At 36.7% G+C, this 26251-nt stretch overlaps 1 protein-coding gene across 1 annotated transcript in view; it reads left to right on the top strand.

Annotated features, from left to right (window-relative positions):
* Nucleotides 1–25825, top strand: part of SRBD1 (S1 RNA binding domain 1) — a 217082-nt gene extending 191257 nt beyond the window's left edge. Inside the window, exons 20-22 of the mRNA XM_011975429.1 lie at nt 1541–1720; nt 21400–21584; nt 24915–25825. Coding sequence (XP_011830819.1) covers nt 1541–1720; nt 21400–21584; nt 24915–25204 — 655 coding nt within the window. The 3' untranslated portion in view covers nt 25205–25825. The remainder of the gene's footprint in view (nt 1–1540; nt 1721–21399; nt 21585–24914) is intronic.
* The last annotated feature ends 426 nt before the right edge of the window (nt 25826–26251 follow it).

Here is a 26251-nt window from a genome sequence, read left to right as displayed (position 1 = left end):
CCTCCCCTCATACACACACTATATGCATCTTTACATATACACACACAATATGCGTCTGTCTGTACATATACACACACTATATGCGTCTGTCTGTACATATACACACCCTATATGCATCTTTACATATACACACCCTATATGCATCTGTCTACATATACACATACTATATGCATGTGTCTGTACATATACACACACTATATGTGTCTTTGCATATACACACACTATATGCATCTGTCTGTACATATATACTATGCATGTGTCTGTACATATACACACTATGCATGTGTACATATACATATATACACCATATGCATGTGTATATGTGTATATAATATACACATACACTATACACACTCCTCTCTATATAAAAATATGTATTTTCATAGATGTATATTTTAACATATATATACACATACTGTATGTGTGTATATACACATAATGTATATATATTTACATCATTCATTAGCATTTACTTAATTTAATCAGTTTTTGTGGTTTCTACACGGTTTCTTGTAATTCATATTATCATTTTTCTTCGATTTATTGGTTTTTGCTAGAATTAATCCTTAAGAAATTCTTTTTAGAGAGGTCGTATGGGTTATGCTTAAGTCCTTACATACCTGCAAACGATTTCAATTTGCCCTCTTACTCAAATGCTAATTTGACTAGGTATGTGATTCTAAATTCAAAATCATTTTCTCTCAGAACTTTTAAGATATTGTTCCACTATGTTCTGACATCTGATGTTTGCCAATGAGAAATCTGATGCTAGCCTGATTCCAGATCCTTTTTAAGTAATGTTTTAATTTTCTTTCTTGAAAGCCTTTTAGAATTTTAAAAATTATTTATATTGTAAAGTTTATCCATGATACGTCAAGTATGAGTCTTTTTCTTTTCTTTTTTTTGAGACAGTCTGTCCCTCTGTTGCCCAAACTGGAATGCGATGGCAAGATCTCAGCTCACTGCAACCTCTGCTTCCCGGGTTTAAGCGATTCTCCTGCCACAGCCTCCCAAGTAGCTGGGACTACAGGCATGCACCACCACAACCAGCTAATTTTTAAATTTTTAGTAGAGACAGGGTTTCATCATGTTGGCCAGGCTGGTCTTGAACTCATGACCTCAGGTGATCTGCCCACCTTGGCCTCCCAAAGTGTTGGGATTACAGGTGTCAGCCACTGCGCTTAGTCAAGTATGAGCCTTTTTTTGTTCATCCTGTTCTACACTCAATAGATTCTTTTGAGAGCTTGTTTTTCTTAGCTCTGAGAAATATTATTTTGTTTCCCTACATTTTCCTCTTTTCTCTCCTAGAATGCCAGTTATACAGACAATCAGTTAAGAATGTTTTTGGCTTTAAGTAACAGAAAGCCCTTTTCCCAGTGATTTAAACAAATAAGTGGTAGTTTCTATGAAGTGAAAGGTCAGAATCTGGTTGCTGTTTTTGCATATTTGTATGACAGAGAAATAAGCACATTTTAATTTGAAGACTTTTCTGTCCAACCTTCCCCTTTTTATAAATGTGGTTTTTTCTGGTTTTACATAGTCAGCAAACTGAATCTTCAGGCCAAATTCGAGGAGTTGCTGTTACATCTTCAGCAGACATTGAGGTCACAAATGAGAAGCAGGGCAAAAAGAAGAGCAAAACTGCAGTGAATGTTTTACTGAAGCCAAATCCTTTGGACCAAACTTGTATTCATCCAGAATCATATGACATAGCAATGAGGTAAGTCTGAGGCCCATGTGGAAATTCTCCATATCCAGAGTGAGTTCTTTACAGCAAATGGCCTTTGTTTTGGCATAATGGAAACTGAAAAATATGACCATGTTTAATGTGACAACATTTTTCAGAAGTTCTGCATTGCTGAGTTATGTGGCACATTATTTTATTTCAGTGAGGAATGAAGCCATTACTCCTGGAGCATTGTCAAGCTAATAAACCCTGATACTAATGGTGAAGTGTGTGTAATGGAAATTGCATGGCACTCCCCTCTGTTTGTTTTGGAAATTAACAAGACACAACTGACTAGAACCTGGCATAAAACTTGTGCTTTTCTAAAGATAAAACCCTTTTGAAAGTATACAGCCAACTCAGCTTTCTTAAGTAATATTTTTATTGGTTATTGGTTATTAAAATCTAAGAAATGATGTACTTTTAGTGAGTATACATTAACAGAATGACATGGGGGAAGCTTTTGAGTATAAGGGAAGTTTAAGGCATAAAAAGAAAAAACTTTTTAATAGCACATTTAATTAGTTTTAAGTTTTTTTAATTAGTTCAAAAACAGTGAGTTGCTACATAATGACATTTTTAAAAGATTCTTACTGAATTATATGACAGTATAAGAAATATAGTGAATATTTTAACTTTTATTGAATCTAAAATGAGATTTTTGTTTTAAAATCACTTGTATTTGATTATTTTAGTAAATGTCATTATGTCATTAATTTGCTTTCTTTTAAAAATATTTTAAAAGACTATAGTATATTATAGAAAACTTAGAAAAAAGAAGTAAAAAATAATATTCTGTCAACATCTAGCTGGTTCGTGATTTCCCCCAAAAGTTTTATGATGAAAAAATTTAACCATACAGAAAAATTGGAAACAAAAATTTTACAGTGAATTCCTATATAGCCACACCTAGATTTTATCATTAACATTTTACTATATTTGTTTTTCTACATATCCATCTACTTGTCCATCCATCTTTTTTGTTTTGTTTTGTTCTGTTTTGTTTTTGAGACAAGGTCTTTCTGTCATCCAGTGCAGTGGTGTGATCTTGGCTCACAGCAACCTCTGCCTCCTGGGTTCAAGTGATTCTCGCGCCTCAGCCTCCTGAGTAGCTGGAGTTACAGGTGTACAGCACCACGGTCTGGCTAATTTTTTATATTTTTAGTAGAGACGGAGTTTCGCTATGTTGTCCAGGCTGGTTTCGAACTCCTGGACTGGAGTGATCCGCCCACCTTGGCCTCCCAAAGAGCTGGGATTACAGGCATGCGCCACTGCACCTGGCCCATCTTACGTTTTTGATGCATTCCGAAGAAGGTTGCAGACATTGGTACACTTTGCACTAAATACGTCAACATTCAAATAATTAACTACAATTTGATAATTCTTTACAATTTTTTTCTTTTGAGGTCACATTTACATACAATTAAATTTTAAGTTTGTATTAGCTGAATTTTGACAAATACCTACATCTGTGTAACCAAACTGCTGTTGAGATCAGGAACATTTCTATTTGAAAACGTTCCATTATACCTTTTCCAATCAGTTACTGCCGCAGCCTCCCAGAGGTAACTACTTGTTTTGATTTTTTTCTACCAAGGATTAGTTTTCTCCCTCTACCATACAGTTGTACTCATCTGTGTAAGGCTTCTTTCAGCGTCATATTTAGCGATTTATCTGTGTTGTAACAAGTATCAGTAGCTTATTTTTTATTGCTTAGTTATATTCCATTGTGTGAATATACCACAGCTTATCTATTTTCCTGTTAATCTATTTTCCTATTAATCTAAGAGGTACAGGAAATACCAAACTGTTTTTTTATACTCTCTACATTCGGTACAACGGAGAACACTTCTGTGGCCTCTGGTCACCAAAATATGTAGGGATTTCTCCCCTCCAACCAGTCAATTCTGCAGCAGATTATCCAGCAGACATCACCTGGGTGTCCTCTAATTCAGTTAATTTCTGACACTGTCTACCTGGAGATAGTGTCAGATCCCACAGGTTGAGGGTTCAGTACTATAAGATTACTCCCGACTTCAGGCGCCTGGTTTGTGACCTATAACTTCAGGATTCCTACGACCCTGGAGTTCAATTGATTTGCCAGTTTACAGAACTCAGGGAAACATCTACTTAATGTTCATCCACTTATTATAAAGGATATTGCAAAGGATACAGATGAACAGCCAGATGGAGAAGATGTATAGGGAAAGGTAGAGGGGAAAGGCATATGGGAGGAAGGATGTGGAACTTCTGCGTAGGCATACTACCCTCTAGGAACCTCCAGGTGTTGAGCTATCTAGAAGCTCACTGGAACCCAGGCTTTTGGGTTTTTAGTAGGTTTCATTACATAGGCACGATTGAATCATTGACTGTTAGTGATCAACTCAACTTTCATCCCTTCTCCCCTGCCTGGAGGTTGAGGGTCTGGAGCTGAAAGTGACAACCCCTCTACTCACTTGTTTGGTTTTTCTGGTGACCATCCCCTATTGTGAAGCTATCTAGGGGACCCCAGCTACCAGTCATGTCATGCAAAATACACTCTTATCTATCACTCTGGAGATTCCAAAGGTTTTAGGAGCTTTTTGCAGGGAAATGGGAGGAAAGCCAGATATGTATTTCCCAGTATCACATGAACCTTGCTTATTTCCAGTCTTTGGCCATTCTGAGTAAAACTGCTGTGAATATTCTTGCACAGTTTTTTTGTTGCCTTTGACCTTTGTTTTCATTTATCTTAGAAAAATACCTAGGAGAGGAATTGATAAGTCATGAAGTCTGATGAAAGTTTAGTTTTCTTAGAATCCCTCTGGTTGTACCATTTCACGTTTTACACTTTCACCATGAGAATTCTGGTTGCCTCGCATTTTTGTCATATGATGTTAGGTAGTTGTTAGCCATTCTAATGCGTGTAGAAAGATCTATGTGGTTTTAATTTGCATTTCCCTGGCAACATTGAACACTTTCTAATGTGCTTACTAGTCATTTGTATATGTTCTTTGTGAAATATTTGTTCATATTATTTGGCCATTTTCTAATTGAATTGTTTGCCCTTTTATTATTGAGTTTTGGGGGTTTTTAATATATCCTGCATATATAAAAATGTACTTTGTCAAATATATGATTCATGAATATTTTTTCCCAGTTTCCTCTTTTTTTTAGAGACCAAAAGAAATGTCTTATTGCTGTCTTAATAATATTTATCAATTCTTTTGGTCCATGAACTTATTATATCTTAGCATTTATTTAGGTCTTATTTCTCTAAGCAGTGTCTTTTAGTTTTCAGTGTACAGGTTTTGCATGTGTTTTATTAAATGTATTATATGTTTTTCAACACTATTGTAAATGGAGTTTTTAAAATTTGCTGCTACTTGTTTGTTGCTAATATATAAAAATATGAGTTTTGTATAATAACCTTATATCCTGCAGACTTGTTAAATTCACTTACTAGTTCTACTAGGTATTTGTAGATTCCTTAAGTTCTCCTATATAAGCAGTTATGTCATCAGTAACTATATTAAACCTTACTTCCTCCATTTTAATCTTCATGCTTCTTATTTTTCTTTACTTTATTCTTTTTTCTTTTTTTCTTTTTGCCTATTGCAATGGCCAGGACCTTCAGTACAGTGTTGAATAGGAATGGTGAGAGCAGATATCCTTGTCTTGTTCTCAACTTTGGGACATGGTTCTGATTTTTTTTTAATGTAAAAAAATTGTAGTTCCATAGTAATTGTCTTTTTAGTGTTTGATGAGAAGGTGCATATGTGCACAGGGTTTCATAGACTTCTTGCAGTAATTCTGAGCTGTACATGGGGACTACATTATTTTGTTCCGTGTAAATCACTATCTTTTTTAGGGGCGGGTGGGGATCGGAGGGAATGTGGACAGGGTCTCACTTTGTCACACAGGCAGGAGTGCAGTGGTGTGATCTTGGCTCATTGCAGCCTCAACCTCCTGAGCTCAAGCAATCCTCCCACCTCAGCCCCAAATAGCTGGGACTACAGGCATGCGCTGTGCCACCATGCCCAGCTAATTTTTGTATTTTTAGTAGAAACGGGTCTTCACCATGTTGCCCAGGCTAGTCTTGAACTCCTGCGCTTAGGCAGTCCTCCTACTCGGCCTCCCAAAGTGCTGGGATTACAGGCGTGAGCCACTGCATCCAGCCAGTATCTTTTATAATGTATGTTTTTGTTTGTTTCCATAATCTGATTATAATATGGTTTAGAAGTTTCTCAATTTTTGTCAATTTGCTTTCTATTGTAAGCACTGTTTTTTGTTTCTACATATCCCTCTCATTAAAAGCTTAATGTTTCATCAAGTGATTGAACTGTAACTTATTTTAGCTATAGTAGCGCTAATAGTGGTTCATTATGATGCATTCCTAGAAGTAGAATTACTCTATTAAAGGGCCTGAAAGTTTCTGTGGCTCTTGAAATACATCACCAAGTAACACACTGATTTATAATGCCATCAGCAGTGTTCAAACCTGAAAAATCTTGAATTTCTCCTGTTAAACAGGACTTTTTTTGGCCAACTTTTATATGGTCCAGTTTCTGCATGTGAAATATAAATGCCCTGCTAGTGACTTCACCCTTCTGTCTGTTTCCTTTGGAACTGTGCTTGTCTCTCAGAAGGAAGATATTTGTGAACTAGTTAATGGGAAATTTCTTCTGTTGCAGTCCAACCCCTGACCTTTAAAACCTAGAGATTATCGCTTCTGAGCCTTTTGGCTAAGATCAAGTGTTAAACCTAGAGATGAAGTTAGCAATTTATCTTGCCATCCCCATCATCCAGTTTGGAACTGCGATAGCAATTTCTGGCTATCAAGTACGCTTAGTTTAAACATCACCCATCATAGGTCGTTCATACTCTATATATTCTCACACAAGTGTCTTCCCAGGGAAGAAAAAAAGCCCATTTAAGATGTGGTTAGGTCATCATTGGTTTGATTTCAGTTCTAGTAAAAGAATTTTTGTTGCAGGCCATTTCATGTTTTAGTTGTATCAGAAAACTATTGGAAATTAAATGCCTTTAATGTCACCCTTCCATAATATCACCCACACAAATACATCAAAATGTAACATGATTACGTCTTTCCTTTCGTGTTTATGGTAGTCTGTCTCATATGTGTTTTTAGGAAAATTGAGATTATGATATTTTATAGCCTGAGTTATTTAGTGGTTTAAAGAAAGTCAACTTTTTTGTTTATGTTTATTATTTATATAATTTTTAAAAAGCCTTATTTATGTATGAGTTCTTTGTATATTAAAGCCCTTTGTTTTATGGACTGGCATTGTTTTTCTACTTGTTCACCTTTTGTATCTGCTTATAATGTTACGTTTTTGAAATATGAATGTTTAATTGTTATGAAGTAAAACTTTTTTTGGTTTTTATGCAAGTTATGTCTTAAGAGCCCTCATCTCTAAGATCATCAGTTCAGTGTTCCCCATATTCTTTGTGTTCTTTATTTTAATAATTACTCTGAATTTTGTTGGTGATGACTGTATTCATCACTTAGAATGTACAGAGCACTGTGGTAGGGGCTGAAGTATATAAAAATGAATAGAAGTGACTATACTCTCAAGGAGCCTAATAACTCCTTGGGGAGGATAAAACTTACATTCACAGATATCACAGTAGTGCCGAACAATTAGAAAGTACCCTTTGTGAAGCATAAAGGTTGCTCCCAGGAAAAAGAACTCATTTCCAGATAGGGGAATCTTGTAAAGTTTTATGCAGAAGGTTACATTTAGGCTAGGTTTTTAAGGATTTCATTCTGTAGAAAGAGGCACTTAAAAGATTGGAGACAGAAAAATATAGCTCAGGCCAGCTTTGGAATAGTTAATGGTCCAGTACAAACAACTTTCAATGACTACTTCCTCATTACCAAGCATGTTAGAAGCATCATCATATTTAAACCTTACACAGCAACCCTATGAGGTTGGTACTATGGTACTATTATTATTCCCACTTCTTCAAGTATACAGTCTCAGATAGGGTAAGTAAATTGTCTAAGCTAACTTAGCTAGTAGAACCAAGATTTGAACTAGATCTGTGTCACTTTAAAGCTTGAGCTCTTAACTAGGCTACAATGAAAAAGCTAGCTTGCAGCCAGATTTTAATGAAATCATAATGGTCTTTCCAGTTAAAGGTATTGTACCCGAAAGACTCTATGTGTTATTCTGTACAGAAAAATAACAGGGCTTGTGTTAAATGTGCTTCTTAAGGAAAAAAAAAAAAAGTATCTGGAATATGCTGTCTTTGAGTGTTATTCTCGATCATCACATGGCTGAAATTGGACACTGCCTTTTCTCTCAAGAAAACATTACCCCCTCCAATAAATGAAACTTTGCTGATTTATTTTATTAAGGGATATGTTGGAAATGGATTCTTCTCTAGAATATGTAGAATTTTATGCTGTTCTGTTGCAGATATGCTGTTTCCTGAAAATATTCCATTAAAAATAATTCCCTTCCATCATGTTTTTTATATGAGGCATGTGTTTGCTATATTCTTATTTTAGGAGAGGAGTATGGTACAGAACAGGAGTAGCGTGTTCATCCTGGAGCCAGAGCAAGGTTTTCAGCAGGAGAATGGAGGTAGAATGTCAATTAAATATGGCAAGAAAACCCATATTATAGAAGATATAAGGGAAACATGGGATTTAGAGTATTGCTCTACACTGTTGCTACAGATAGATTTTCCCTCAATAGTTCTTTGAAGCCATTCTATTCTAAATTCCTTTTACTTGTTTCAGGGTCTTGTAACCCTACACTGCTCCTCCATATCTTGATTCTCTTTCCTTCCCCACCCTGACTTCTTCCAGGTTGTTGCTGAGGACTCCTGACCTTGCCCATTGTATTGATCTCTGTGTCTTAATTGCCTCACCTCTAAATGTTAGGGGTGGGGGGGTGGCAGCCAAATGTATAAGATTTTTTATAATAGTTTTATAAAGCTTTGTGACTGTCTCTTGTATCTTTAATGTCTTCACTTCTTCTCATCATTTTTGGCCAGAGATGTATTATTGCTGGGGTCTGCCTATTCCTCACTCATGAAAAGCTGGAAGCTGTGGCCACCTTTTATCTTACTTTCCCTTAGACCTTCTAACTCATTGCTCCTTCTTTTCATTGCTGACCCTCTCAGAACTATCTGCCTCTAATTCTTTCTGCCTGCTTTCTCCCAGTCCCTTACAGATTGGCTTCTATCCTTACCCCTCTTCCGAAATTATTCTCTCAGCTAATCATCAGTCACCTCCTTTCCATTCTTAACTCTTTTACCCATTCTGCCACATTTGACACTATCAACTTACCGACCTTCTACCATGACTTTTATACTGTCTGTGATTTTTCTTTCTCCTGTGGCCCTGTAGATGTATATATTCTTCAAGCTTTTGATCTTCATCTTCTTTTCTAGTTGTTCTACTTGCTCCCTTGGATGATTCTACCCATACACATGACCATCTGTATGTCTTAGACTATATAATTCAAATCCTGTTTCTTAACATCCCTAGTCCAGGCCTTTCTAAACTCTAGCCCAACCTTTCCATTTGTTTGTGAGAGATTTTCTCATGAGTATCTTAGCAATGGAAACTCTATGTATCTAAAATTGAAACTTGTACCACCCCGCTTTGTCCCTCCTTTTACAACTCCATCTTCTCTTATCTTCCATCTCCATCTTCCTCACTAGCCCCACACAAAGACAAGACAAACAAAAAGGCTCAGTAGTGAATGGTTAATGGCATGAATCTCTTTCCATTAACTTAGGCTAGAACTGACAGAATCATTCATTTAAAAAAGTCTTTTGAGTGATTGCTATATTCCAAGTACTGTTATGCAATCTTGGAACACATTCAAAGGTCCCTGCTCTCAAAGAGACACAGTATACAACCAGCATAATAAATAAATTATACAGTGTGATAAAATGTTGTGGGAAACAGGGAAAGAGCAGAGTAATGGGATAGGGATTGCCAGGATTGTGGGTAAGGGTTTGAAAATTTAAGTAGGGTAGTCATCATAGGCCTCATTGACTTGGTGACATTTGAGAAAAGTCTTGATGGAGGAAAGAGCTGTGCAGATATCTTGAGAGAGTTCCAGGAAGAGGAGCCACATTTGAAGGTTCAAATGTGGGAGCAGGCATGACATATTCAAAGAATAACAAGGCAGCCAGTGTGGCCAGAGCAGAGTGAGCAAGGGAGAGAAAAATAGGAGATTGAGTCAAAAGGGCATTGGGAGGCTATTATAGGGGCTTGACTATAGTTCTGAAAGAGTGATATGATCTGATTTACATGTTAAAAGGACCCCTTGTCTGCTGTTTTAAGTCCACTGTAAGGGGCAGTGGTAGAAGCAGGGAGACCAGTTAAACTAATTGCTGTAATCCAAGAGAAAGATGATGACTGAGACCCAGATGATACAGCAGAAGATATGGTGAGAAGTGTTCACATTCTGGATATACTTTAAAAGTAGAGTCAATAGGATTTACTGAAAGATTGGATGAAGGATATGAAAATTAGTAACTGGTTACAAATGGCAAAAATAATATGAATGCTAGAGACACTGTGGAGGATGAAGTGGAAACTCACTGTATTGGAGGGGAGTGGAAAAGGGAAAAGTTAAAGAACTAAACAGTGATCATTCCCATAGTGATCTCATCTGGTCTCATGGCTCTAAGGACTACCATAAGCACATGACTCCAAAATTTATATTCTTAGCCCAAACCACTCTTCCAAACTGTATCTGCCTACTTAGATCTCAAACCTAACATGCCTAAATCTGAACCCATCTCTCCCCAAAATCTTCAACTACAATCTTTTTCATCTCAGATTATTTCAGTTCATCCTTTCAGTTTCTCAGTTCAGAGCCTTGAAATCATCTTTGGTTTGACAAGATATCCTTAGCTGAAAATGAGATCCTTCTCCTTGAACAACCTTTATGCTTCTCTAAGGGCATTTACTAATTTCTTACCCCTATTATGGTATCTGTGAGTATAAGTTATATCCTTCCTACTTTGGGAGGCTCTTTGAGGGCATAAATCACCTCTATTCATTTTTATAGTCTTCAGCCCCTGCCACAGTGCTCCTCACGTTCTAAATGATGCATAAAATCATCAACAAAATTCAGAGTAAATATTAAAATAAGAATAGAAAGAATATGGGGAACACTGAACTGATCTTAGAGATCAGGAATCTTGAGACACATCTTGCATAAAAGCAAGAAAAATAATGTTAATATTTTTAATTAAAAAGCTGCTTTTGATGTACCCCTTGGTTACTCCACCATACCCCACTTACTCATAATATGCTCAGATGGTCAAAAAGGAGTATAACATAGTAGAATATCAATAGTAAAGCCATGAGCTCCTTCAATTGTCCTTGTCTCTGCAAAATAAATAATGCATCTGAAAATTTGGCACCAGATTTGCTAGGCTAGTGACAATTAAATTTCAGGTTAGTTTATAATTATAGGCTATAAGCTCCAATAGGGCATGGATCATAAGAGCCTGTTTTACCTCTCTATCCCTAGCACCTGACAAATACTGATATGGCAATGTTTGTTTAATGAGAAAATAAATGATAGAAATTAATAATGAAAGATGACTACATAAAAGAACACTGAGGAAGGGAACGACTCAGGAACTGGTAACTTCAGTAGAACAAAATGAAATGTTTAGCTTTACTTTAATTCATGTATTTTTTTTTTCCTATAATCTAAACTGGCTGTGGTCAATGCAGTTGTATAAACAAAACTGTTGGTAGAACACATAGATCATCCTTTCCTAACATTGCCTGTCCTACATGTTGTGTAAGTACTTCTTCCAGAATCTCTTGTGGATTGAAAAAATTTCATGACCTCCCCGAACTGAATCCCGTTTGCCTTCGCAGAGCATTGTGAAGGGCCAAGGCCCTCCTAGATTTTGCAGACTACAGGACTAGAGACCATGAAAGAGGATTTCTTACCATTTTCTGTCATCATCCAGAAACTCTCATGTCTGTGTGTTTGAGTGAGTTCATTGTGTTGTGTACCATAAACCATAAGTAAAATTGCTGCTATATTAGTAGAATGAGACCCAGAAACAGCCTATTTAGGGGTTACTTCCCCCACTACTACCCCCTCTGTTTTTGTCATACCATTTGGGTTGATCCAGAGAGCTAAGGCAGGTATCTGATTTCCTCTTTTTCTTGAATAAGGTGCCAGGAGTAGTGCTTGGTGCTGCAGATGATGCTGATTTGTATGTGTCACAGTGAGACCTGGCACTCTCCCAGAGAATCTGCTGCATTAAGAATTTGATTCACTCCAGATAGTTAAGCTTGAAAGTGGTTGTGCTCTTGATTTAACTTGAAAAATATCAGGAAATTTAATGTCAAGACTGTCACTTGGCATTCATTTTGATAAAGCATTAGCTAGTATTTGTTATTTCAATTTTTCCCATTAGGGAGGAATTCTAATACTAGTTTCTATAAGTGGTTAACAGCCTGTGTAGAAGGAATATCACATGCAGTCGCATTGGAATGGACCAGGTAAATGTATATCAAGGAATGATTTGTATCAGTACTTGTACGTGATATTTGTGCTATAGGATTTCCTTTGTTTCTGCTGACGTGCTTATTTGTGACCCTTACAATCAATGTTGAAAAGTATCAGAGAGTAGACAGCCGTGAATGTAAAATTCAGGTCTGGGACAGGAATAATCATATAACCTAGCGAAATATTTATTTGGGGAGGGAAGAAACTTCTGTACAAAAGCCAAGCAGTGTTTTTCTTTAATTTACTAAAAACTCATGTCAGGTTTTTAGAACCAAAAGTAGATTAACCCAATAGATATACAAGGATTCCGTCATGAGATAAATGAATATAAAGGATCCTAACTGGTGCCCTGAGCTAAAAAGTAGTTGAGATTGAGGGAGGTCCTTTAAATGTTCTGCCTAGCTCCCTGCCATGGAGCTAAAATAAGTCAAGCCAGATAGTGAAGATTTTCCACTACTAAAGACCCTTAATGAGTGGGCATATCACAGTCTCTGTCTCTTTCCCATTCCTGTTCTAGAATTTAGCATCTCTGAACTGTTCCTTGAGAATTGCCTTCAGAAACTTCATTACCTTCTCGCCAACCTGAGCTTACTGCCCAGCAAAGAAGTCTTCTAACTAATAAGTGATTGTAATGCAAAAAGTTTACATTGTTTTTATTTAAAAAACAGCAACAGTTGACTTTTCACAGATTTGATATTCAGAGTTTTGACTATGAGCCACCAGAAGGCCCATGACTTGTAATTTGCAATTTTTCTGACGGGTGAGTCATTAGCCTACTGAATATGTCTAACACACCTCCCCACATCTAAAATTCACCACAGCTTCGTTCTGCATTGGCATGCCAGCTAACTCCTGCAATGATAAAAACATGTTCCTTTGTGGGAAGCTTGCCTGAAAAGAAATCCAACTGCCAATGCTGTACAATAAATGATGATTAGGTAAACAGACCTAAGAGATTATTTGCAAATTTGAAAGAGCCCAAAATTTTCTGGACTTGGACTTGCCTTATAAGAATTGGCAGCAAAGCAGAAAGACTCATTCCTGGCTTTTAATAAATGATAACATAAGATGTGTATCAATTAGTTATCCTACATTAATTTCTAATAGAGCTATGCCTAGACAATATTAGATTGCCTTATAAAAAGACATAGCATCATAAAAGAGAGGCCAAACCTAAAATATGAAAATGTTAAGTGGACAGATTACTAAAAGTGAATTTTGTTTTTAAAGATACAGCGGTCTCTCTATGTTGCCCAGGCTGTACTCAAACTCCTGGACTTAATGATCCTACTCCTCATCCTCCCTAGTGGCTGGGACTACATGTGTATGCCACTGAGCCCAGCTTTGTGTGATGTTGTTGTTAGTAGTTAAAACCTAAACATCTTATTGTAGTTCCCAGGAACTAACAATCATATTTTCAAAAGTGCCCTTCCAAATGAGAAAAATGATGAAAAAGCTTCACCCACTTGAGAATTAGATGATCAGGCTATGGATTGATTGTCATATCCAATGTCTTACACGCTGTTCCAAAACACAGCACACATGAGGTTTCTGGCAAAGCTGGTAGGGGAAACTAGGAAGATCAAGAACCTGAGACTTTACATTTTCCGCTAGCTCAGTCTGGAGGCAGTGAAATGTCAGACTGCCTGGATTCAAATCATGGCTGTTTGAACTGGAAATGTTATTTAACCTCTCTATACCTCAGTTTTCTTGTTTGTTAAATGTGCATAATAATAGTACCATATCTCATGGGGCTATATTAATTAACATATGTAGAATACTTAGCACCTAGACAGAATAAGCTAGTGTTGATATGATGATTATTGCTGTTATTTTTGTTGTGATTGAGGAGGGGCTAAGCTAAGCAGTAAAAGAAATGGAGGTAGGTGGAGGGAATGGAGGAGAGTTACAATGCTTGGTCCCCAAGGAAAAAAGTTGTTTTATCCTGTTATCTGGATGTAATTTGAGGCATTTAACATTGTTAATGAATATTAATATTGGGTTTTGAGACTGGAGAAAATGCTGATTTCTCTCCTATGTTTATGGAGCAACCTATTAGTACCCAGTGAAGGAGGAGTGTGAGGGAGTTGCCGGCCAGTCATAAAGTTGTGCTTGCTTCAGCCTCTTCCATCTTCAAAGTATTTGTCTGTCCTCCTTTTTTTCTTTTCATCAAGTTTAGACCACTCAGTCTGGAGCCTGAAACTCAGTAGGTTATTGATTTAGTTTCCCATTATCTCCCTCCTGCCCTTCCTGCCCCCAGCCTAGCTAGGGATTTTAATCTTAGCCTGTCTTCTGATTCTCAGTGTCACCATAAGCGAGTTTCTTTGACCTCAGTTTATACTCTTTAAATGGAATAACAATGTTTTTGCCCATTCAGAGGACAACTAGGGATTTATTGAAATGGCAGATGTTGAGCGTTTTCGAATTTTTTGATAGGATTCCTTGACAGGATGGCATTTATAGTAAAAAAGCTATTTCCTAAGGAAGAGTCCTCTACCTCTGATACATAGGCTTTATTCCCTAGTGGTACAAGGTCTGTTTAATTTCAGCTTTTCCACCGTGAGCCTGTATGTTTTTAAATACTGCTTTTTAAATTTGCCCTCTTCTTTCAAACATTCACAGGCACTAATCCACATTATGACTTTACAGGCAGTAAATTAAATTATATTAATTCTAAACACAGTGTTTTTGAGCTGTAGAGAGTCTGTAGCCTTTGAAACCACTAACTTAATTTTGTCCAACTCTTATTCAGAAATTCAAAAAAAGCCAAAGCTTTTTCCTTTTGAATTTGGTTTAAAAAATAGTAAGAAATTGCTCCCAGGCAGTGGTCCTGGGTGCCAAGGTTTATCAGAGATCTAAATCTTCTGTCTGCGTGAAAATCTTCCAAAGTAAAAGGGTAGGCATGCTAGTGAAGATGTAATCTGTTATAACTTTTTCCTTCGCTGCTACTACCTTATGGTGTCATGTGTGGGCAAGTCTCTTAATCTCTCTGAGATTTTGTTTTCTTACCAGCAAATCTACATTCACAATAAATATTTGAGAGAAATAAATGAATCTGTACTGGGCACGTTCAAAGTATCTGTTTATCTGCACAGAAAGTCCTGCCTCTAAAACAGCAGATATAAGCAGAAGACTATTTTATACTGTCATTACTTGAAATTAGATTGTAAGCTCATTCAAAGCAAAGGCTCTGTTATCTTTCATAGAGCCTTCCTCCACAGTAAATAAATGTTTATTGAATAAAGCTGAGTATGGTTTTCTAAATTATTTTTAGTTGGTTTCAGCATTTTGTCACATTCCTTTGAAGAGCCTTGATTTTAGCAAATCTTTGTCATTTGGGCGGGGGAATGGCAGGGTGTGTGAAAACAACCAGACTCACAGGAAAGAGGGTGATCAGGCTGCATAATACTGGGTTGTTGGGTTTTTTTTTTTTCCTGGTTCTCTTTTGGGAGGGTAATGGTTTGTTATTTTTCAAAATGTGAGAAGACTGGTTTTTTAGTGTCACTTGTAAATTTATTTCTAAGACAAATCCTACAACAGTTTAGATGTCTTTGGAGCAATAATAGCAACATTTCAGTACATGACACCTTTCCTATTTTTATCAACTTATACTTATTTAGATGTATATGTACATTTGTTTAAATTATATGATAATTACACAGTATAAAGTGAGTGGTTCTGAAATAGGAAAAGCTACATAATCACTGTGGTTATGTATGGCGTTGGTTATTATTTCACTGATCTTAGATACTTTTGAGGTAACTATATGAGCACTGTTCAACTATTTCTGAAAAGATGATCATCCTAAATCTTTTAGAAGATTTCTATCTCAGGACTTTTTAAATGGCACTTAAAAAAATTTTTTTACTCTAGTTCAGTAATGCTAAATTGCTAAGTAATAGAAATTTTAAAATAAAACAGCTTTCTAAGGATGTGTTCTACATACAATGAATGCAACATGCAATGAGTATCCAGTTTCTGTACATGTATAACAGATCTTTGAAAAAGCAGGAAACGTTTAGTAAATTCTTCAGAAGTTAGAAGCAGGTAACAGTCTGATGCTTATAAACGGAGTCCTTTGGAAGGCAAACTACATTCCTTCATCTGTGACAGGAAATCTTTCTCTTTTCATTTCTTTTATTTTTTTTTCTGCTACTCATATATGCAGGAGGTGCTCCAAATGGTTCCAAGCAATAACATTTAAAATGCCCCCACCCCTGCCCAGATAGCTGCATGCATTTTAAAACTATATTCTCTCATCAGAGTCTGGAAGAGCTTTCAGGACAACTTGATGACTCTTTCTGAAGGGGTTACATTTTTAAAATGTTTATCTTAGTATGTTAATTTACTGTTTTAAAAAAAAAAAAAAAGACGAGTCTCAGCTTAAGTTCTACTGGATAATTATTTGCCCTTTTGGTGGTTGATTATTATGCTTAGAAATGCCATTTAAATATTATTTTCACTAGATATCTGTTAGCTTCTGTAGTACAATAGGTAGTTCTGTGGGCCTCTATAAATGAATGATACTTGAATTTATAATTACTTGTATATTTTGCACCAGCATAGATTTTTAAGGATTCTGGCCTATTTCAGTATCTTGGTTTAACAAGAAGGTTAGACATTTGAAAATGCCAGGTACAGTGGCTTACACCTGTTATCCCAGCACTTTGGGAGCCCCAGGTGGGTGGATCTCTTGAGCCCAGAAGTTTGAAACCAGCCTGGGCAACATATTGAGACCTCACCTCTACAAAACATTTTTAAAAACTAAAAATTAGCTGGGCTTGTGGTTCCAGCTACTTGGGAGGCCAAGGGAGGAGGATCGCTTGAGCCTGGAAGGCCAAGGCTGCAGTGAGCTGTGATTGCACCACTGCTACAGCCCCTGGGTGAAAGAGCAAGACCCTGTCTTTAAAAAAAGTTTGAAAAGATTCCTCGATGATGATTCAAATGTAATTCACATTGCTGTCCCTTTGATTTGACTGCTAGAACAGCAGCTGTGGTGGAGCCAGCGCTCCTTCTGTAAGCTAAGCTAAATAGGTAGTGTGATATACTCAGCTGTGTCAATTCAGCTCCTCTGTAGAGAGCATAAAGGAGCAGCAGGTTTTCCTCATTTGCCACACTTAAATATATATTCCATTTTTAATATTAAGAGCAGTAAATTTGAAAATAGAGAGTAATAAATGTTAAAGAAATGTATACTTAGAGTAACACATATATGTTATATAGAGAGAAAATATAGAAACAGTAACAGATTTTTAGAGTAACAAATTACTACTAAACTTTATGCCCCACAGTTTACATAGTTTTTTAGAAGGCCAGATTTTCTTAGCGTATAAGCTTTCTTTTTAAATTATTGAATATTTAACCTGTATTACAAATTAGGACCTGTTCTGTCTACCTGTACCTATTCATTTCTAAAATGTGTTCTTGCATTTAATTTTTTGCTTGTTGCGTTACCGCATTAAAGCTGAGTAAAGCTAATGGGTAAAAATAAGCAAGTAGGAAAGTCTCTTGAAAGTGTTGAGAATGGGTAAACTACTAGATGTACTTTGCCGTTATAGCATGGTTCTTGGTGGAGTTGTAAATCATATGTGTTTTGCCCACAAAGCACATGCTAATATTAAGTTGTTTTTAAAGTGATTGTGTTGCATCACCATGGTTCTTCTATGCTCTGTGGGGTATCATGTTGCTTTAATGTAGTGAACCAAGTCCTCAGCTCCTAAATCTCCATGCTGGAAATGATTACATAAAACTGAATGGCCATGTCTGAAGTCATGAATCTTGAGAATTTTTTATTCTTTGGAAAAGCCTTACAAGACTTTTCTTATTCTTTGAGGGGAAAAGCCCTGTACTTATAAGAAGTTTCTGTTGAAAATATTAGCCATTTTAGGTTATATAGCATTCTGTTTGAAAAATAAGCATTTACTCTGCTGCAAGTTCTGTATTTTAACTTTGTGCAGATGTGTGCTTAAAGAACATGATGTGCTTATTTGTTGCATTTATGCTACTTTCTTACTTTAACTAAGATGGATGAAGTTGCATATTAAATAAAAACAGCAGTCCTTACCAACCTGAAAAAGCCTTCCAAAAACAGTGGAGAAAATGAGAATATGACTTTAATAATTCATTGACTTTTGAGAGAATTCTGTTTAAAAGCATGTATATAATTTCTTTGCAGGTTTACTCAGTGTTTTTAATGTTAAAAGTAGTCTGCCAGTAAATTATAAAATATTACCAAAAGTATTATTTTCTATCTTAACCAAATATAGCACTTTAAATTTTACATATCTTGTTATACACAGACGTATATATTGTATGTGGCATAAAACTCCAGTTAGAATAACTTCATGGCCTTGGGCAAGTTAAACTCCCTGAACCTCATTTTTTTTTTCTGTATGATGTAATACTTACCTTTTAGAATCATTGTCATGATTAAATGAGAAAAATCTATTTAGAATAATGTCTGACAGATATTTATCACTACATGTTCACTTCTATATGCCAAGCTTCATAAAGCAGTGTCTTTTTATTTGGTACTTCTGAGCTAGAAAGTACTTTGTATTGAGTATTACTTGCCACACTCAATTCTAAAGTGAAACTTTGTATTGGATATTACTTATCACACTTAATTCTGAAGTGAAATTTAGAATACGTAGAATAAATTTTTCTTAGGATATTTAAGGAGCATGTTTATTGAGTGGCTGCTAAGCATAAAACATTGCTTCTATCATATACAGTTGACTATATTTAAAATTAATTAAGGTAGAGGTCAGTCTAAATGCTATTCCCAGTTCGTTTTATAGTTCCTCTCTCTCTCTCGTTGGCTCTTTGTGTGTGTGTGCGTGACCTTGTTAACTTTAAGAAAGTTTTCAAAATAAAGGAGCACTTGACTTTGTAGTCATTTAAAAATAGAGTTGATCAATATGAAGCGTTAGCTACGAGCACAAGTTGGTGCTTTTTTATTGATTTCAGTTACCAATGCCCTCAGGCTTATGTGTGTGAGAATGAAAATGATATATGAAATATGCACCCAGATTCAACAGACCAATGTTCTTGTTACATCTGCAACCGCTTTGGCAGAATTCTTTATTTGGAAGTGACTTTGGTAGCAGTTAGTTCCTGTCTCCCCCTGTCTCTGTCTCACACACACACACACACACACACACACACGTGCAGGCAACCTTAAGATAGACTCATACAGTGCTTTGGGAAGTTTCTGCCATTTAGTTACTTTTATTATAAAATGCTATTCAAGGTTCTAGACTTAACAGTGCGTGAATATACTTTTTGTCATTTTTAACAGATGGTTAGAAGCCAAAATCTTGATGATTTGAAAGATTCTCCGCTAAGTAGCCAGTTGCAGACCAATAAAGCCAAGAAGGTGAATACCAGGGAAGCCTGCTCAGAGCAGGGCACGCATTATTTAGAAAGTTGTATAAGGAAGTTTGCTTTGGGCAGAGGTTGTCATGTCTGTCCCATCAGTCAGAGTTCCAGCAGCTGTTCCCAGTCACCAGGACCCTTGTATGCTACTGTTCGTCCATCAGCACTAAGAGATACCGGCTGCCTTTCCACCGTGCTGGGGAAGCCACGGACACACAGACTTACGGTGTTATCTCACTGGCCACCAGTGTGGATGAAAGCTCATTTTCAAAGAGGGAGACCAAACACCAACGTTTTGATCTTTTATTAAACCATTAACCAAAATATATTCTCAAGAGAATTAGTCGGATGCCATAAAGTGTGTCTATTTTTGGCTATATGTATGGCTGTAATAATGTAGGAGTGTTGCACATTTGAATCCAAAGAGATACCCTACTTAAATGAGAGATGGGAGAACTTTCTCCACTAGATGCCAGATCATTACTATCAGGGTATCACTGTGAAGAGACCTTTCTGGTTGAACACAACAATGCAAAAAGGACTTAAAATCACAAGCATTCTTTTTTTGATAGTGCAGCAACCTGCCAAATGGGATATATCCCAATTCTGATTATAGACAAACCTGCAACAATTCCCTTTTTCTCTTTTTGTATTCCAGAGGTATCCCTAGAGGAAAGGATTTGTGGGCATTAGTATCACTATCTGCCTGATTACTGTGTTGACATTTTTAAAGTGCCATTAATCATAGGAAATGGAACTTAATGGTGTAGAAAAGTACCCAGCCAGGGAATGTCAAGAAAGTAAGCTACAGCCCAGTATTCACATGAAATTAAAGGGAAATGCATCTTAACCCTTTAATTATTTTTTCTTCTTACTGAATTATAAAGGAAAGCAATTGAGAAGTAGCTTTGCAATCAAAGGTAATGGTAAACATAGCAAAAGAAAATTATAAAAGACAGCTGATGGTATGCTGCACAGGTAATGCTGCCATTAAGGGTATACAGAAGTAAAAAGCAGTGATATGACACATGAATAGAGTAATTCATTTTTCAAAAACTGGCAATATTTAATGCATATTTTGTTAGAGTTTGGTATCATTTCATTGTTTGCCTATTAGCTAATTTAAATTAAAATGTTTTCCTAACTGAAATTGTAGGGAAGAGATAAATATAGATAGCCTCATTTTAAAAACATATGTGACACTAAACTTATAAGGAACTAATTATACTGTAAAATATTTTTGGCTGGACGCAGTGGCTTACACCTGTAATCCCAGCACTTTGGGAGTCCAAGGCGGGCAGATCATGAGGTCAGGAGATTGAGACCACCCTGGCCAACACGGTGAAACCCCATCTCTACTAAAGATACAAAAAATTAGCTGGGCGTGATGGTGGGCACCTGTAGTCCCAGCTACTCAGGAGGCTGAGGCAGGAGAATGGCGTGAACCTGGGAGGCGGAGCTTGCAGTGAGCTGAGATCGCACCCCTGCACTCCAGTTTAGGTGACAGTGCAAGACTCCATCTCAAAAAAAAAAAAAAAAAGGTTTTTGGTGCTGACTCTGAGCAGGTGCTTCATTTGATAAATAGCACTTTAATCCGCTTTCTCCCTTGGCCTTTTCTTTTTCAAGACAGTTTACAGCATAGGACACATAATAGATTCTCAATAAAGACTGATGGATTGACCTATGGGTCTAAGATGAATGAATTTTAGGGTGATCTGTATAAGGAGACTGCAAAAGAAGTAATATTGTTAAGTGTTGGGCTTTTTATTTTTTCCACTGCAGGTTTTTGTCGTCCATTGGAGGGACACTGTATGAGATTGGAAAGCCTGAAATGCAACAAAAAATAAATTCATTCCTTGAAAAGGAAGGAATGGAGAAAATCGCAGAAAGATTGCAAACAACAATACACACTTTACAGGTCATCATAGATGGTCTCAGCCAGCCTGAAAGCTTTGACTTTCGAACAGGTAAACAATTGAACTTAAATTATATAGCACCTTGCATATGCATAGCTCCCATTATCTCCTTTGATCCTCACAGCAATCCTATGCCGTAAGCAGAATGGATATTATTCTCCCATTTTATACATGAGAAAATTAAAGCATAGTGATCTTCCTTCAGAGTCATTATGGTTAATATCCAGAGCCAAAGCTAGAAGCCGGGTGGTCTCCCTGGACTCTTTGTTCACTGTGTATTTCCCATTTACTAAACTAAATGCATCATGCGTGTACCGCTGTATGCATGGAGGCACACATTTTTTTATGGTCCTTTTGTAAGCTGTTTTTATCTCCTGGGAGCCAGAAGTGCAAGATAAAGCAGTCCCTTCACAAGCTAAAAGGTGAATCTTCTTCCTTAATTATAGCTTTCCAAGTTCTTGGATTCTGTGTCAATGAACACACTGAACAAATAAGATAATATCTATCTGTTGATTTTCCTTCTAATTAAAAGTGCTCTCAGCTTTCAGCACAGGTAGATGGTGAGGGACGTATAACAACCATAGTTGTTGAGAGCAGTGACCCAGTAAAAAAGAATTACAGTATCAAATGACCTACTTCCCGAGGAAGTTTGAATAGGAACCCCTGAGATTTAAATGAATCTGCTCATTGGTCTTATAACCAGTTTTGATGATACCATGTTTAGACCATTGTCTTTTTACTCTGGTTTAGGCTGTGTTGAGATGGTTAGACATACTTCTTTGAAAGGGTTTAAAGGAATTTTGAAATATATCCAGCAAGTTCATTGTGCTATTCCTCCTTCTGTAGGGTTTTCTTTTCTTTTTTTTTTTTTTTTAAGTTAAAGAAAAATAAAATAACACCCAGTAAGAACTATGCCAAAAATGTGAGAGTAGAAGCCTCCTAGTGGTCCTCCACCCAATGTGGATGTTTCAGCAGACAAATCCATCTCCATTTGGAGGCCCGGTATCCTTTTATGGGAATTTCTTGGCTGGTTTTTAGCTGGAGTGCTGGGTAGAGCAATGGTTCTCAAAAATACTGGATTTGGAGGTGGTATGGCTACATCCTTTGCATTAGCGGGTTGGCAAAAAATGCTATAACTGCAGGTATCCTGTACTGGATTTTTCACATCCATCTTCATTTTTCTGTCTTAGTGTCGATTGTTCCATTATCCCAGTTGCATTGTAGACTCAGAGCAAAGATCAGCACTCAAATTATATGGTCCAATTAAACTACCAAGTTGTTGAACAGAAAGACAGATGCATCTGGGCTCTGGGCTGAGCTTTCCAGTTACTGCAGTGTTTATCAGTGTGGCAAGTGAAGTTTTAAATAGGTCTCTTTAAGCAAACTTTGGAACTGACATTTGCTCTAATGTAAGTCACAATTTTCAAAATGTCTGAGAACTTTCATCTTACTACTAAACACGTCCCCAAGGTGAGGAAGGCATAGAAACCATACTTTTGTGGGGGCATTTTGGTCATTTCCATGGATGATGTTTTATGTTACATCTCTTTCCTCCATTTTCTCAAAAGTATTTCTTAATGCCTCATTCTTTCCTCATAATAATTCTGTCTTTTGTTTTATCAATGGTGTAATTAATTTCATGTGTATTAACACTATGGTGACTAGTTAATTTCCCTAATTGGGTTCATCAGAAGCTATCCAGACACAGGGGCTGAAAATGCTTGGCTATGAAAGTGTTAAAAGTTTGCGTGGTACATGGAGGGTTTTCTGATTTCTCAGTGTCCCAGACTGTCTTCAGGAATATGTTAAGTAGTTCCTGACTCTGATTTTCCATGCAAGATTAAACTAAGCAGCTGATCAGGAACCCTTAGGGAATCCGCAGCAGCTGGACCTCTGCAAGAAAAGAGAGAGACAAAGAATTTCCAAGCATAAAAACAATGCCTATGGGGTCTCGGAGACCATCCTGCCTCTCTGCCCCGATCAGTGACTTAGTTCCACTTTGCTGTGACACAGCCTTAGCCTAGTGTAATATTATATTACAGTAGGTTTCTTGCTTTTGGAATTCACTGCTTTAGCATCAGGTCAAATTCCACAGAATCAATCCCAATTTTAGCCTACTCTTTTTCATGGCAATGGTGAAATTTGGAGTTTAAAGAAGATTTTTATCTTCTTTTATAGGAAAAAGCTTAGTTTTTAAAACATCTTGGTATCAGTATGGTTGGACTGGGGGAAGGGAAGAAAGGGGTGGCCAGTTGTTAATACAACTGTAAAGGATAGCTTTAACAAGTCATCAGGATAAAGCCAACAGCTGCGGAGGAAAAGGAAATGGAATGGGTGGAGGGGAAAATGAGGCCTTAGTAAAAGGAGATCCAAGCATAGAATGTGTTCTTTGTTATTAGAGTCAACACTCAGTAATCCTAGGAAAGGGGGCCTTCAAGAGGAGCATGGATAAATGGAATCCACAGATAATCCACAGCCCCGTTTAAACTGTTAGTTCTAACTGTCTCCCTCATAAAAACCATTGTTTTTAACTAGAACCATAATGATTTCCTTGGCATACTTTATGCCTATCTTTTGGACAATAATGAACAAAGAAATGTATGCTGGGGTAAGGAAGAAAAAAGGGCTATAAAGAACTTGGAAACAGAAATCTGTATCTTCATCATTGTTTCTGTAGCACCCAGCAGAGTGCCTGGCCAGGAGGTAATAGAGTTAATAAATGTTTGATGAATTTAATTGAAAGAGAAAGAATATTAGGTACTACCTGGTCTGGGATTCTGAGTCATAGATAATCAAGAATCCATAAATGTTGATTGGATAAATATATTTGAAATGGGTGGGAATGGATTTTCTGAGTTCCAAATTTGTGGGAAGAAGTGAGGAAGAAAGAACGTTTGAATTTCATCCACATTTGACCAAAAGTTGATGTACTTTCTACCACCTTTAAACAATTTAATAATCCAGGCACTGGGAGAAAAACAAAAAAAGCTTCCAGTCTCTTGTTTTCCAAACGTCTTACTTTCTCAGTGTTTGTAGTTTAGCTTTGTATATTTATTAAGCAAATATATATATTCTCACCACCTCTTCACAGAGAGGAAAATAAGACTCTCTTCTCAATCCTCATGTATAATGCTAGTGTGTAGCATTGTAGAAGAAAGTAAATTTTCTTGAATTGTTTCTACTGCATGAATGCTATCTCCAACCGATATGCATGTTCTCTGAAGGCAAGCCTCGGTCTTCAGCTCCTTGTATGTCCCCCCTTAATCTTTAATATTGGTCTGGGCACATAATCAATATGTATTAAGTGCTTATTCACAAAGTTATATTGTATTTAGGAAGTACAATGCCGTTTCCACTCACTTTTTTTCTCTTTCCTTACAGATTTTGATAAACCTGATTTCAAGAGAAGCATAGTATGCCTGGAAGATCTGCAGGTTGGGACAGTTCTTACAGGCAAAGTGGAGAATGCCACTCTCTTTGGAATTTTTGTGGATATAGGAGTAGGGAAATCTGGACTGATTCCTATACGAAATGTAACAGAAGCAAAACTTTCAAAAACAAAGAAGAGAAGGAGCCTTGGACTGGGCCCTGGAGAAAGGGTGGAAGTCCAAGTACTCAACATTGACATCCCCCGATCTAGGATTACTCTGGACCTCATTCGGGTGTTATGAGTGTCCAACTGAAGGCCAAACACTGATTTTATTTTCTCATTTCTACAGATTGACAAGAATAAGTCAGTTGCTTGTAAACTTTAGGTAGCAAATGAGAAATAATTCACTTAATATCAGAAATATTTTCCGAACACTTTCCTTTATTTTTTCTTCTGAATTAATAGAAAACCAACAGTTTGATTTCCTTTCCCCTTAAAGGAAACAACTAAAATACACATTCTTATATGGCTTTATGTAGTAATAGTTTTCTGGCTAAAATTTTGGTTTTTATTTTTTTGTAATTTACCTTTAACTCCTTTTGCATTTTGTGTAACAGATTGCTTAACTTCTGCTTGCCAACATCTGCCTTGCTGGACTGGTATGGGATTGTCTTCTTGATTTGACTTGTACAGTCTTTGTTGACACAGTAGGGCTGGGCAGTGTTTAATCCTTCCATTTTATAGATTCTTTTTTTAATCAGGCCTTTTGGACTTCATTCATCATTTTGCAATAATCTCTTTTCCTTTGTCATGCAAACCAAAACAGATTTTGATGTGTTTGTAACCATCAAATGAATGGTTCGAAACATGTCTCAAAAGGATATATATATTGACCCCAACAATAAAGGTTTGTGGCTAGTGACTTGTTTTTGCTATGTTGATTCAGTGAATGACTTAGAAGTCAGTCTTGATGAAAGAAGATATGGTTTATGTAACCCTTGGAGAAGAGGGAAGCCTTTGGAAATTTGAAGAATGGTTTTCTTTGACTTAGCATAGAAGAGTGTGTCCTTTCTTAAATCAGAATTAAACTTCAAGTGGGGATAGAAATGGCCGTTTTAAAGATCAAATATAGATCAGGTGTGAAGGGACAAGAAAAACAAGTATATGAAGGAAGTGACTCTTATTCTGTTTTTATTCATTGGAGATTGTAAGGATTAGCATGACCATTCAGGGTCAAAATAAAGCCCACAGTGGACTGGTATCCTGTTCATTCTGACTACTGCTGCTGCTGTTGATTTACCTGATGAAGATATTTGTATGACTGAATGAGTGTTTGGTTTTCTCCATG

This window comes from Mandrillus leucophaeus, unplaced genomic scaffold (genome assembly GCF_000951045.1).
Source record: "Mandrillus leucophaeus isolate KB7577 unplaced genomic scaffold, Mleu.le_1.0 Scaffold1558, whole genome shotgun sequence".
Taxonomy (NCBI): domain Eukaryota; kingdom Metazoa; phylum Chordata; class Mammalia; order Primates; family Cercopithecidae; genus Mandrillus; species Mandrillus leucophaeus.
The sequence above is the reverse complement of the archived record's forward strand: the minus strand, read 5'-3'. Positions and strand labels throughout refer to the sequence as shown.